This window comes from Solea senegalensis, linkage group LG10 (assembly GCF_019176455.1).
Source record: "Solea senegalensis isolate Sse05_10M linkage group LG10, IFAPA_SoseM_1, whole genome shotgun sequence".
Lineage (NCBI taxonomy): Eukaryota > Metazoa > Chordata > Actinopteri > Pleuronectiformes > Soleidae > Solea > Solea senegalensis.
The window spans coordinates 8,003,809-8,018,454 of record NC_058030.1 but is presented as its reverse complement, the minus strand read 5'-3'; the positions used below and the strand labels follow the sequence as shown (position 1 = coordinate 8,018,454).

At 41.2% G+C, this 14,646-nt stretch overlaps 1 protein-coding gene across 1 annotated transcript; it reads right to left on the bottom strand.

Annotated features, from left to right (window-relative positions):
* Window positions 1-2,652: 2,652 nt before the first annotated feature.
* Window positions 2,653-13,101, bottom strand: hyal6 (hyaluronoglucosaminidase 6). Its single transcript, XM_044037120.1, has 4 exons — window positions 12,995-13,101; window positions 7,678-8,646; window positions 7,187-7,276; window positions 2,653-6,283 (listed from the first exon to the last, which is right to left on the bottom strand). Exons 2-4 carry the CDS (start codon window positions 8,611-8,613, stop codon window positions 5,801-5,803), a joined length of 1,509 nt encoding a protein of 502 aa, XP_043893055.1. The 5' UTR covers window positions 8,614-8,646; window positions 12,995-13,101; the 3' UTR covers window positions 2,653-5,800.
* Window positions 13,102-14,646: the final 1,545 nt, after the last annotated feature.

The following is a 14,646-nucleotide window of genomic DNA, read 5'->3' as shown; positions in this document are numbered from 1 at the left end:
CCCTGGGTTCTCTGGTGTTTATATCTGATTATCACATAATTGAACATAATTGTGTTCATCTCAGGCAGTCCACTGTGGCTCGGACCTTTTTAAGAGCTAAGGCATAGAAAAGTTCTTTTTCGTTAAGCCTTGCCTCTTGCCTACCATCTTGAGTCCTTTTTCATCTGGTCAAAATAACATCATTATCACTTGTTAGTATTGTCTGCAATAGAAAGAAATATAATCTGCATTCAGATGCATGTCCAAAAAACTCTGCAACAGAGACAGGTTTTTATTCGCTCCGATCAGCAGTAATATAAACACAGCATCCGGATGAACTTGGTGATCGCATCATCTGTGTGAACTACTTTATTTTAGCTCTTGTTGCACAGTCTACACCTTTTCCAGCGTGAAGTTAGAATGGACTCTGTTTAGAGACTGAAGTGAAGGATATAAGAAGTGTGAACACAGACAGTCTCCATAATGCTTTCTTCTGTTGTGTGTTGTGCACTGACTCGTTAGAGGGGAAAAAACAGAACGCCTTATGCTTATTCTCTTGCTAATCATCTTTGGCTCCTCCCACCACAGCACTTTGGCTGTTATAAAGCTGATGATTGGCTCCTGAGAGGAAGGTGTCATACGTCTTATGTGTCAATGGCATTGTCTCGTCTTGTTCATGTCTCACAGCGTTGTCCCCTCTCTGCGGTTATGGACGCATTTTAAACAGACATGAGGGCCCAGTGGTCAGCAGGAGCCGGTGTCCTCTCCTTTTCCAGTCTTGTGGTTTATTTCATGTCAGTGCTGTGTGTTTTGCTGTCTTTTCTTCTTTTCTTATTTTTCCCAACCCACAATCATATTATTGTTTCTGATGCCATCCTCACCCAGCAACCTAACTCTGCATTTTATGACCCTCAGGGAGCTTCACTGAGTTGTTGTGTGGATGTAGGATTAGGATCTGAGCAGTGGACTGCATTCAAAATCAACACACTGATGCCAAGCTTGTGTTTTTACTGGAAGGGGAAACTTTGACTCACTCTGAACTGAGTTTCTTCTTGCAATGCTACACATTACATTTGGCAAATTTTTAAGTAAGGTTGTAATTTGTGTTTTCATTTTAAAGCCGGTCTGATCATTTCGACTTTTTATCCTTACACCTAGAGGATGATGCCAAATTACCTGCACATTTTCAGAAACTTTCCATGGGAACTTTAGTTCAGGAATGTATGGTACTAACGTATGCTAATCAACGAGAATTGACTAGATATTTTATAAATATGTCATATATAGATATTTTGTTTTGTCAAAAGCAGGCATGCATGCAAAATGATTCAAATAAAAAAAACATGCACGCAGATTCATTTGTGAGAACAACTTTATCAGTGCTAATTAATTCACTGAACAAAAACCAAAAACATAGATCAAATAACTACCTCATAATGTCATTATAATGTCATCACTTGACTTGTAATCCTTGGGCTACAATTTGGGGCTTCAATAGTCCAGGTTTCTAGAAATCATCTGTGATGTCATGTGATGGACGAATGCACAGTGCATGTAGGGGGTGTGGCCTCAATAGCCCTGCAGTGTGCTCTGTGCCTGTAACAGGAGTAGCATTGATATTCAACTGTATTTGCATCATATCTGGTTGTTTTAGCCAAGACTATGCTACAATATATTATTAACCAACTATGTTTAAGTTCTTTGTGTATGTAAATTTGTGTAATTTTGCAACCCTAAAACTAATTACTGCCAGTTCAGGGCAGGCAGTCGTTTATGTTTTAGTATTTTGTGAGTGTTGTGGTGTCTAAGTGTCCTTGAGCAAGGCACTGACCCTCAAAATGCTCCTGTGAATGGTTTTGAATGTGAAAAAGCATTAATGTGTGTGTAAATTGGTGCACAATATAAACTGAAGTATAAATCACTTTGAGTGGTCATTGAGATAATGAGATATACAAAGTTTTTGTCAATGTGTGGTAGGGTCTGTAATCTGTCTTTGGAACAAATTACAACACTAATTGCATGCATGCAGCAGGTCCAGGTTGAAGAAGACAGGGCTCTGTGCATGCATGTAGGCCAAAAGCAGGATGGAATCTAATATGATCATACTCACTCTTGTTGAACGGCCACATGTTGGATATAAATCTGATCTAGAACCACATACCAATCCTATCAATGGAAAGAAAAATCAGATGTGAGTCACTGGAGCCTGGTAATCTGAATGTAGCCTCACAGTCTTCCGCTTTAATGACGTTTTCCAGTTAGTCGTCAGTCTTTGCTGACAGAGTCGGAAGTGGAGCCGATTTGATGTGTGTCTTTTTTCCACCTGTGGCTGTTTTTGAGGTGAGACATGAGTCGTGAGTGTTTAGACCTCCTTAATTGTTTGTGTACACAGGTCAGAAAAGTGTTTAGCTGCCTCCTCCCGAAGCCTGTAATCAACAGATACAGAGCTGATGATGGGACAGCTGATAAACAGGCAGTCACAACTGCAGACAATACCCAGTCCTTTCATACAAACCTTTGCCGTACAACTTCTCTGTTGGTTCACTTTATTAATCTGCGCCTTTCAATCCGTTTGAAAGATTCAGGGATTTTGTCCAAGAGCTCAAGGAATATCAAACAGGTATTAGTCAGATCTACTAACACGTGGGTAATTATGACTCAGTGGAAAATAGATTAGGCCTCACTAACTCTTTAATTGGCTACAAAAAAAGCAAAGATAGTGCTAAAATCCTTTAAAAGCTCGGGTCAATTTCATCAACACTGTCTTTGTTCAGTTCAGCACAGAACAAACACACGTCAAGTCTCTTCAGCTTCACCGCTGAGCTGAAGAGTGACTGCTGCAGAGTGACTGCTGACACTGCACTGCAGCTGATTATGGTTATTAGTTCAAGTAGAGGAGCAAACTGAAGCGTTGAGGTTTGTAAAATTGCAGGTGTTTGGTTTCTGTCTATTTAAGACACATTGGATGATAAACCTTGGCAGTTTGTTTTATGAAGTTGATACAGTGAACGGCGTACTTAGAAAGTCGACTCTTTAGATGTGGTCATACGAGAACAGGAAACAAATTATTTTGTGATATAACTTTCAGTGACGGTGATCATTTTCTCTGTTCTCGCGTTCTCAGGTTTAATTGAGAGTAACTCCAGATGCCCCAGGTGTTTACGTCCTCGTCTGCCGATCATCATAATCTGATAATGACCACAAACAGAAACATGCTGGCAGAAATATTCCGCCAAGTCAGCTTCTGCTCTGCCAGACTAACATTTAAGAACTTTGAATGTGGCTCAGATGTTCAGTGTGTGCACAGGAGCAATCTGATGACTGCCACTGTAAATGACATAAATGCTTGTTAGTGGCATTGAAGTCAACTCAAGGCATTTTACGTCACTCAAAGACTTTTCTTTTGTCTAAAAATCCCATTCACTAATTTTCCACTCCTACATTTTTATGTAGAGGATGGTATAGTGAGCTCAATAACTGGCAAACATCTGTTTTTTTAGTTTTGTGTGATCAAATGCTTGTATTTGTTTCTTCAGTCGACCTCCTTGCAGGATCCTTTTTCAGTTGCTTTGATCTGAGAGCTGCATATTGTACTGTTATTGATTACTCTAACAGTACAATATGTATTAGATGAACCTGCAACAGTGTAATCATGAAAAAGTAGCTTGTAGATGTCAGAGCTTGTAATCCTTTTTTTGTCCACCATCTACCTACACTGAATAAAAAAAATACAGACATGCGTACAAACACACACTAATGTAGTTCCATTGATTTTAGTAACAAAAGGTGATCATTTAGCAGAAACCACCAACACTAGGTGCACTTAAAACAATCAGGTCACTTCATTGCCCTCTTTAATCCACAGTTGAGCTCCGGATATTTTTTTTCATCATAAATGTCCATTAGCAAAATAATCTCTCACCTCTTAGAACAAAATTTGCCAGTCGGCACAACCCTCCCTTTCTCATGGGACAAACACAGAGACTATTGTTTTGTCATTTTGGTCATGTGACTCGTCCTGCCGCAGCTCGATGGCAACTCATTTGACGTGCGCTGTCTCAACCAGACTGCACTCAGTCTACACTCAGCAGCCTGATGAAGTACTGGCTGTGTTGTCAGCTTCATTACAGTCATTATCCCAAATGAAACAAATGACACAGACCGTAAAATAACCAAAATGTCTCAGGGACTGTGTTGATTTACTGATTTTTCTTATGAGGTTTTAATAGATGACATGTGTTTAGTTTGTGCTCCAGCTCTTCTCTCTACTTTTTCCAGCACTTTGCTGTTCAACGTGTACAACACTCAATGCTGTTGCTTCTTCGTTTATGCAAAATCTGTAATTATGCAATGCCTTTGCTTAATTTAAAAGAAAAAAGCCTGAAGGAATCATCTTGTTATGTTCAAATAGAGCCAGTAGATTCTTCAATTGTGTGTGAAATTTTACAAGATAATTCCTCCATGCATCTCTTTTATCCAGGCTGTAAACAGACACTGGCACAAAAAGAGTTCCACTGCTTAGATAATTGCTGAATGTCAAAGAAAAAGACAAATTTGACTTCCTTGTATGAAAAACCTAGTGTTCAAAGTGTGGCTGAAACTGATATTTCCCTAAACCCATCATCTCTGCAGCAATTATCCAAATTATCTCTAAGCAACAGTTTGCCAGGAAGGCAAACCTGTCTGCATGTGTGTTAATGTTGTTCACTGGGCCGTAGTAAGAGCAATAATTGCTATTTAAAGAGTTTGGAGGGTGTTGTCTTTTTATTAGACTTTCCAGACAGTGACTGTCATATATCCTTTCTTTCTTTCTTTCTGAATAACACTTTTCCATGTTTCTTCTTCCAGCTTTTACAGCAAACAAGGCTGAAAATCTCTAAGCCTACACAAAATAGCAGTGAAGACCGATAAAGTGGATGCAAGTGACCTATGATTTCCTTCATAGGGTGCCTTCACGGCTTGAAACAATGAAGAGTGAAGCTGCTTCTAAAGTCATCTGATGTGGTATGGGCCCCTGATCCTGTTGGACGACTCGGATGAAAACGGAGGCCTCTGGGATACCTTCTTATGATGCTGTCATCACATGGATTCACGTGGATAGTGTACAGATGTTATGGTGGGTGCAATGGTTTAAGGAATTTCTGTGAATGTGTTTTCCTGTGAAACTGCTCCAAGGTCATGAATCTATCATGCATTGGTCTATGTGCAGCTACTCTATGGACCCTGGGTGAATTCTGTACACCGTGCCTTTTCCTAGAAATGTTGCCTCACAGCAAGGTCACCTTTTCGAATCCCGGTTTAAACGAGGGTCTTTCTGTGTGGAGTTTGCATGTACTCTACGTGTGCATATGGGTTTTTTGGAACATTCTGAATTGATTATAGGTATGAGTGTGAGAGTGAATGGTTGTTGATCCTGTGATAGACTGGCAATCTGTCCAGGGTGTGCCCAGCTGTGATTGGTCCGTCCACATGGTAGCTTCATGTCTCCACCTACAGGCAAATCTGCCCACTTCGTCTTTGTCACCACCATTTTTGAATGGTATTTAGCAAACATTGATGTAATTAAAGGTTGATTGAAGTCCATGGACATTTTCTTGGCCAGGACATTTACATGACTTTTCTCCTTCCCATAATAAACACACCCAGATGGCAAAACTGTTGTAGAAAGAGGTAAATGCCAACTCTTGGGTGTTTGAAGTAAGCGGGGCCACCAGGTGGACAAAAAGCACCAAGACAATGGAATTTAACATGGTGGGACAAAAATCAGTTTTTTCTACAGACCATTCTGTTGTTCAGTTACGTTTTGGTCCTAATATGTTGGCTAGAGAATCAGACACTTGATAATTAGACAGAGTCCCAGAAACATGATGATGCACAGACAGGAGAAATGGAGGGAAAGGAGGAGCAGGATATCTCCGAGCAGGCTTTGCCCACGGGGGTAAGGAAGTGGGATGGCAGGTTGTTGTGGAGGAGGAGGATGGGGTGGAGCCTGGGGCATCTCACAGTGAACCCCAGTCCAGCCCTGGTAGCAATGGCAGGTGAACTTGTGCTTCATGTCCAGGATGTCATGGTTGTTGAGGTGACCGCTAACATGGAAGTGGGGGCCCCTGGATGCCGGGTTGTAGTGGATATGGAAAAAGCGTGGATTCAGGTGCAGGTAAGCACCAGAGTCGAGAGTCTTGCGGATGCACCTGCCGTTCTTCTTGCACAATGCTTTGCTGCAGAGCTTAGCAGCAGATGTGACGTTGATGACGTAATGTCCCAGCGGACCATCGATGTACTTCTTCACTGTCAGACAGTTCCTCTGAAAATACACAATCAAACCTGTAAGATTAAGGATTATTCTTCTTTCATGTTTTAAACATAAAGATCTGATTTTCTAATGAACCGCAGCCGGTGGTGGAAGTGGAAGTAATGCCAGATTAGCTCAGGATGATAATGTGAGCTTCTTATAGTCTTACGTCAACGCAGACAAATCTGCTTTGATAATATTTATTCCTTACAACTTTCTGTTGTGTTTTTAGCTTATAAGGAACATGCTACAGCAACATACACCACCTAATCTAGTTTAGAGCTCAAATTGGTGAGAAGTTAGAAGAATTCCGATTTTCTCCAGGACTTAAAGTTGTGAACAGCATGTAGAACAATCCATAATTACCACTAGATACTCTGACATTCCCACATGCTCTCTGATTCAGTCAGAAACAAAAGGATATTTATTTTTCTGAACAGAGGTTTCGGGGGATGAACATAATGATGTCTTCTTCTATTATTCCAGTCACACATCATAAAGCCTTGTTTTAGGGGCTGTTAGTGCATGTGATTTATGTCATAAACATTTTGTGGCTCCCACATGCTTTGTGGTTTGTTTTATGCAATGTATGCTATAATTTAAGTGTAATACTAGAACATAATGCGCGCTCTGCTGAAAGCTGTTCCTATCGCCAGGATTTAGGTGAATGTAAAATGTTTTTGGGGGGAAGATGTAATTGAATGTAGGGTTTACCCAACACTGTGTTGGGTAATGTTTTGGTGACCCCCACATATGTGTTGGTTTACTGCGATCATGGACGCTCACACCCCATCATGAGAGCTCAGATACCACATAACTTGAACCCTGTTAGAAAATAACTGCATTTGCACCACTTTGATCAGTCCTGTATAACCAGTTTGACATCGTTTTGGTTGTTCTAGTTTTTAACATCACCTGTGTTCGAGCGTACTCTGATGATCCCCAGAGGACAACGCCTGATGCTCCCAAAGCGGCACTCTCACCAATGGTATGAACCAGGTCACTCTGAAACAGGCAGACAGACAGTTTTACCAAAAGAACACCTTAATCAAACTGTAACTGTAGGTTGTAGTTACCTTGATACTGCAGCAATGTAAAGGCCTTTAAATTTACTCCCTCACATTGACATAATCAACAGTCACTTCTGTTGGCTGCAAATTGGGCCTAAATTTGTTTGAAAGAAGCATCTTCACTGTATCTTCTATGTAATATCGCGATAAATACAGTCAAACAGTCAAATCAAAATATTTATTGAAGGACAATAATCACAGCAAACTGAGCAGCTGTCATGAGGAGTAGATTGATAGTTGGTATTTTATGTCAGCGTGGGTTGGACTGTTGATTTACTGCTTCTTGACTGAGATGTCTGGTGAGCAGCTGCTCTAAGCATTGGTTTAAAAACTTACCTCTGAAAGAACCACAAAGGTGTAGGCATAGAAAGGTCTGGAGTAGACAAACACAGGCAATGTTAGGTCCGCACGAGCAATGGATGCAATCCTCATGGCTTCCTTGACTCGATAGTGGACAAACTTGACAGTGTTGTGGGATGATTTAAGCTCATAGTCCAGGTAGATGGATGGATAAAGGGCCGTACTCTCCTTCCAGAGCCACATTAGATGGTCATTGCGGACATGCTCAATGTTGGGGCATTCCCCAGTGTAGTGGTGTGGATGCTGCTTGTACCCGTAGTTGTAGCAATCTGGGAACAGATAAAACCCCCACAGTCCATTCGGCCTGCGGGCTTCAGCCAGCGCCAAGGTCAGGTTCATGAAGGTCTGTCCAGCTCTCTCGAAATTTTCTTTTGCTTCCTTCTCCACCTTGCTCTGAGGCCAGTTTGGGTGAAGTTTGCGTATATGTTCTTTGGACTTGTTGCGGTAGATGTTCTTGGAGCCCCAGTTTCTGACCCACTGAGGCCTCCAGTTCTCCCAATCAATGACACCCAGACCTCGAAATTCCTTGTGAGGGATCAGCTTGTCAATATCGGTACGGGCTTTGCCTAGATGTTTGGAGATGCTCTGGTTCTGTGGCAAACCACCATTAATAGGGACCCCAGAGTTGGAGTAGTATGGGTAGTATCCCAGGTGGCTGTGGTAGAATATGGTGACATTCGGTCCACTTAGGGTTTCGTTGAGGTTTGCAACAATGTCAAAAACACTGAGGTCAAGGTCCACCTTGAACCGAAGGCGGCATGATTCAGTAGGAGCATTCCACACCACTACAAAGGGCCGGTGAGGCAGCAGAGGTGCACAGGCAGGCTTCAGCTGGTCACCACCAACATGGAGTTTTACTCGAACGCTAACCCACAAGGCCAACGTTAGGAGAGGGAGCCCCATCTGCGCCATGGCACCTGATTCTTCATCTAGCAATTAGTGGTCCTACATAAGCAGAGAAGATTCATTATGCATTTAGAAAAAAACACACATTATGAGCTTCACTGAGCAGATATAATCAGGCAGGGCTATGACAGGACACAAGAGACGAAGTCACAGAAGTGAATGCTCCAAATTCCTCAATAGAGAAGAACACAAAGCTCTTCTGTTCTTTGATTGAGCAGAAAATGTATTAAAAAGATGCTGGTTCAAATCCCAGAGCCGCAGAGACATTGTGGACAGGGAGAGCTATCACAAACGGGTTTGACTGTGAACTACAACACACATTCACAGTAGTACTTTAGTTAGTAGCCCTGCTAATCCGGTCATAATTGTTATCAGCAAAGTGATTAGGCTTTCTGGATGTGCACCTCCTGACAGTGTGCGCGTCATCTTCAAATCTAACTAGCTCACCACTTTGCTAAAATCATGATAAATATTGCTATAAAAAGCTATTGTTTGAAACTTTTGGATTAAAACTTGATTCTTCCTGTTAATTGCAACAGAAGAAGCTAAAAAAGAACTCATTCTCTATAGCCAGTTACACATAAAGTGCATACTTAAAGCCATATTAAGTCTCTTCATAGCTGTCATCTATTTCTCTCTCTCTGTCTTTCTTCTGAAACTGTTTCCTCAGCTATTTATCTAAGAACTCCCTCAACACACACACACAAACGCACACACTCACGTACCCTCCACATCTAATTGCTATTGGCGCCCACTCATATGTAAGTAATTCATTTTTAAGTTTTTCCAAAGTTGGGGGGGGAAAAGACATTGTGATGCGGCTCTTGGGAAACACGACCACTGAGGTTGCCTCTAAGGACGCAATGGAAAATCTCCCATCATTTACTTTGCTGCATTGTAACCAGAGAAAAGTTGAAGGAAACCACGAGTGGGATGAGGCTTCTCCGATCATTGCAAATTTTCATTCATCCAAGGAGACCCTGGCCTGTTGCTGATACATTCTGATCATTTTAATAGCACAAAAACTTATAATGACATTAATTCTAGATAAAGATCAAAGGATGGAGAGCTGGAGGACATGACAGTGGGATGTTGAAAAAGTGAAAGTTTTTCTTTCAAAACATTTAATAAAGGCTGGTATTTTTCAGAAACTTTCTTCATGTCCAGCTCAGCATAAGGAAACATTTCTTGAGGCTGTATTTCATCCACCGGTTTCATAATCCTCCCTGGTTGATGGGTTTTCTGGTGATGCCAGTCCAAGACAAACAGTGTGCGGTGAAGCCACTCAGGCTGACCTCCAAACCATTGAAAGCCTGAGAGACTTTGGACCCCCCAAAACCAAAGTCGGAGTCCAAACTGAATAAAACTCGGTATGTTTTGTCTCACACAGATGCAACAAAACCGTACAAAGTAGCTGAACTCAAATAACTGGATGCAGATGATGATGGGTTAGTTATCATAAGCTAAACCCCTGGATGTTCAGCCACACTAGTTGGTTGCCGTAGATGGCATTGACATTGGCTCAGTCCTTCACTTTGGTCTAGCTTTATGCTGATTACTTTGGTGATCCCCAATCTTTTCCTGTAGTGCCATCATGTGTGCCATTAAATTTGATTCAGACATAGAGAGACCATATGGAGGACGCCGTTGCAGCATAGTTATTGGATCATGTCCCTTAAGGGCATTGCAACAGGGAAGGTCAGAGCCCTGATCTGAGAGAGGATCTATGTACAGGAGAGACTGCAATGACACTATGAAACCACAACAAGATCCCATTCCACTAGTTTGCTGATCGAGCATGTTACGGAAGTCAAAAAAGAAAGTGTAGTACATCTGTACTATCTATGGTTTCATGTAGCGTCATTCATATTACCTTTGATATTGTGCAAAATAATGGGTATAAATCCAACAACCATTTAGAAAAACTTGGATTGCATTCTGTATTGTGAGTGCTCTAATTATGGTGTGAAAATCATTCTAACATAACATTATTTGGCTACTACTCATACTTGTTTGTATTTTCAAACGCAAAGGAAATGTTGACATGTTTGACAAATGGTGATCAAACTGATTTACGTTTGCTAGATTTAATCTGTGGTGGTTTGCAGCGGCAGTGTGTTCAGATGTGGTGTTGCTCTTTTTCTGGGGTCCCAGTCAGTCCCACACTGCTCTGGACGAGTCTGAGTGGGTGTGTTTGATTCACGACCAGCTTGTACTTTGGAGTCCAGGAAATGTGAAGCCAACCGTGAATTAAGAGTTAACGATCCAGCATTAATGTCCAGCATTGCGTGTGTGTGTGTGTGTATTGGGGGGCCCCTCAAAACCTCAGAAACTCTGAGTCAGACTGTTGCTGCTGGTTTGACTCCCAACATGTGTGGAGTTGCTTAACAAGTGTGATGATTTAACATAGTGTTCTCCAGACTCAATGTCTACATGGGCCTGATCCATAATGAACCACTGTAAAAAAAGGAATGACAATTTGAACGAGACCTAAGAACTGTAGAACTGGTCTGAGTCTACCAGATGATAATTTGATAATAATCTGCAGAATGATGCTCCACCAAATTAACAAGTAAAGTGGAGAATCAGAGCAGCTTTTTATTCTGCTGTGATGATGAAGGATTTGCTGCAGTGTGACAGATTTTATAATGCACTCCCTGGCATTTCCTTCTTTGTAAATAGTCACTATTGGCATTGAATCCAAACTACATGGAATGTTATTTTGTCCTCAAATAAAACAAATAGCAGAAATGAGACACACATATGATTCAGGATGTGTAATTATACAGTGTGAATGTCACTTGTAGTTCTGAGGCTATTTAAAAAGCCACATCACTGAGTGGATAAAGTAAAGGCCCTGCAACGACTCTTAAGCCGCAAATGATCCACGTCAGGTCTTCATCAGGTCAAAGTGCTTAAAAATGGACACCACACCCATTCACAGTAAATGCACACTGTAAGGCTGACCGGCTCAATGATGACAGGTGTGGTTAACCATCCAAACTGCCCACAGTGATAAACAGCTCAAAGCTGTAAACAGTGCAAAAGGATGCTGCAGTGCATCAAATTATCAAATGTACAGACACAAGTATGACACGATAAAATCAGTTGACAAAGACTGCGTTTAACCTAGAGCAACAGGTGTGTGATTCTTTACCACTGTTCATTTATTGTTCTGTCCACCACTTATAAACCAAGACAGTAAATCAGTTATTTGAATGACTCTCATGTATCCACAAATGCACAGATAAAATGCACACAACTCTTGAGATTAGGCCTCAGTCTTCTTCAGTGCTTTTTTTAATCATCAACACATCAAACAACCTGGTTCATTTGAAGCCAACACAGGGCTTTTAGAATGCCATCGCTCTCTCTCTCTCACTCACACACACACACACACACACACACTGATTATATCTGATTTTCAGTCTTCAGTGGAGCCTTGATAATCTTCATGTGTGTAGTTTCAGGCTGCGGTCGTCCTGCTGCACCTTCCAGATGTGATTTAATGTTTAATGATTTAATGAACACCAGTGCTCAGACACTTCATGACTGCAGCAATAACTGGAAGCTAAATTTAATATTTTTACTTTAACAGTTCAATCATTCAAGTCAGTCTGTTTTTCGTATCCCTGTAGAACACTGTGTCCCAAATTTAACTTTTTGGGTTTTCAGAAATTCCTCTTAATGCGGTACTTCATCTGACTTGATGTTAAATAAGTCTGTTAAAAAAACCTGCCTAATATGGACACGGCATATAAGACAGTATTTAAAGATAATGAAACTGTTATTATATGGATTTTAATGCATAGCATTTGTTGCCTTAACACCAAAAACTCAACAGTCAAGCTGCCATCTTGAGATTATCCAATGACACAAAGGCTGATATTTTGAACTAAACTAACTAACTAAACTAAACTAATGATTGACAACTGTCTCTTTCTGTCTTAACCACCACAACAGATACAATGGAACACACCTCAGGCTGTAAAATATATGCAGAAAAAACTATTTTACGTTGCTTTTCTTCACTTGAAAGTGATATTGCTCTGTGAAAACATTCCTTATCTGGTTATCAAACAGACTAATCATTCATTCATTAATTTGACCATTCATTGTTGAAGTTGCTAACAGAATTTAGTAGCTGTGATGCAGCTTGACTGATCACACTGACATCAGTGTCATGAATGCAACACAATGGAATTTGTTAATCCTGTGCGGCAGGACAGGCAATAAACTGATCAGGCTTAGAGCCAGTTTCAGACTTTCAGATCAATATTACAAGAAAACAAATGTGATACTGAGGGCATTTGATGATGGAACTAGATATGTAGACCTGTCAACAAATCTGCAATTAAGATGAGTTTTAATAACAAAGTTCACATACCGTCCTGTTTCCTCTGATCATGCCGAGCATAAGGGCCTCTTTCTAGATTATTTCCTTGCCTAGTAACTTGATTTTAACCTCTGATGCAGATATTGTCTGACTGTAGAGCTGCTTATGTGTTTGTTTGCCCCCCCCCTTTTTTCAGGTCCATTGGGTTTTACTGGGGCGGAGATGCCCCACTATTGTTTCTGTGGCCCCTCCTCATGTGTGCCTAACAGGACTCTTGTTTACTGAACCAACCAGGAGATGAAGCCAAGGGCAGTAAAGGGGTGTTTACAATGTTCCCAATATGAACTTCACAACAACGACGTTGTGAGTCTACAGTCTGTAATGTGTCCATTTAACATTTTACAATAAATGAATATGTTGTCCCATGTAGTTTATGCTTCAAAAAACAGCACGCTATGGAAATTCAATGCTATCGGTGTCTTCATCGGCAGCGACAGCTCCGATTCTTGACACTGCAGTAACCCAGTGAAAGGTGTTGTCCTCATTCATACTTTTGTTGGCCCTCTGCAAAGCTAAGGAAACATGTGGAGGATTAACATCCAACTCTTATTACTTCTGAACCTCTTTATCAGCGTCTACAGAATCTACAGAATCATCGTTTTATGTCTGTACAAACAGACTGACTTCACAAAAAAGGTTACCTCCAAGGACCCACAGGCCATTTCACCTGCGGAGTAGCTTATACTGGCAGAACATGAATCCTACAGCTGAAGAAACAACTGAACACAAACATTCCCTTCCTTTCTCGTTTTGCTCTCTGACCCTTGGAGTGAAAAATCTACTGAACACGCATGTTGCTGCTCAAGTAGGAAAGCAGACAGGTCTAGTGCATACAGACAAGGTGAAGCAGCAGCAGCTTGGTTTCATAACACTGAGCAGTGAAGGTTAGGCAGCTCCTGTCAATAAATATTGGAAATGCTGAGCAGAGTGGAGTGGATGTTAGTTCTAGAAACGCAGAGCTGTGGGATCAAGTGTCCAGGCTTTCAACCATGGAGCTTTGTCAGTATTTATCCACCAGGAAGACATAGACACGCTTTCACCAACTTTACACCTGTCATAATTTGCCCTTTAAAGACTTAGGACACTGTGTGTTCTGTTCAACATTAGGGACTTCATTTTCTGTTCTGCACTTTTGCACAGTTGTTCTTGTTAGCCTTTCTTGTGAATCTTGTTGATTTTCCTGTTCCTTAGTTTTTCCTCCTGTCAGTTTTCTGTAACTGACCTTGTCTTTCACTTTGGATACATCTGCCTGATCCATCTGACCACCCTTGAAATTGAATTGATTTAAAAGTCCATTGTGTAGAATTTGTGGTACACACGGTTGGTGTAGTGGTTAGCACTCTTGCCTTCGCAGCAAGAAGACCCGGGTTAGAGACCCTGTTAGACTTTCTTGTTGTTGTCACTGAAAGTCGCAGCTCCACCAGAAGGTGAAATCAAAAGTCGTATTGTATCCCCCATAGATGACACATGTACATGTAGTTATTTGACGTATGACAAGAAGGTTTGTGAGAGAAGTAACCTCCCCATGCCAGGACTCTGGACAGGGAACAACACAGACAGACAGACAGAGTGACTCCCATTGTGGCGTGCTGAAGCAGTTTTTATTAAATTACACTTGCAGACCCAGAGTAAAGAGCCCATGT

Coding starts and splice junctions, on each gene's coding strand:
- hyal6 (XM_044037120.1), bottom strand. CDS start 8,613: ATGGCGCAGATGGGGCTCCCTCTCCTAACGTTGGCCTTGTGGGTTAGC. Junction 7,277..7,677: donor CCTTTGTGGTTCTTTCAGAG/GTAAGTTTTTAA, acceptor TGCCTGTTTCAG/AGTGACCTGGTTCATACCAT. Junction 6,284..7,186: donor CAGAGTACGCTCGAACACAG/GTGATGTTAAAA, acceptor GTGTATTTTCAG/AGGAACTGTCTGACAGTGAA.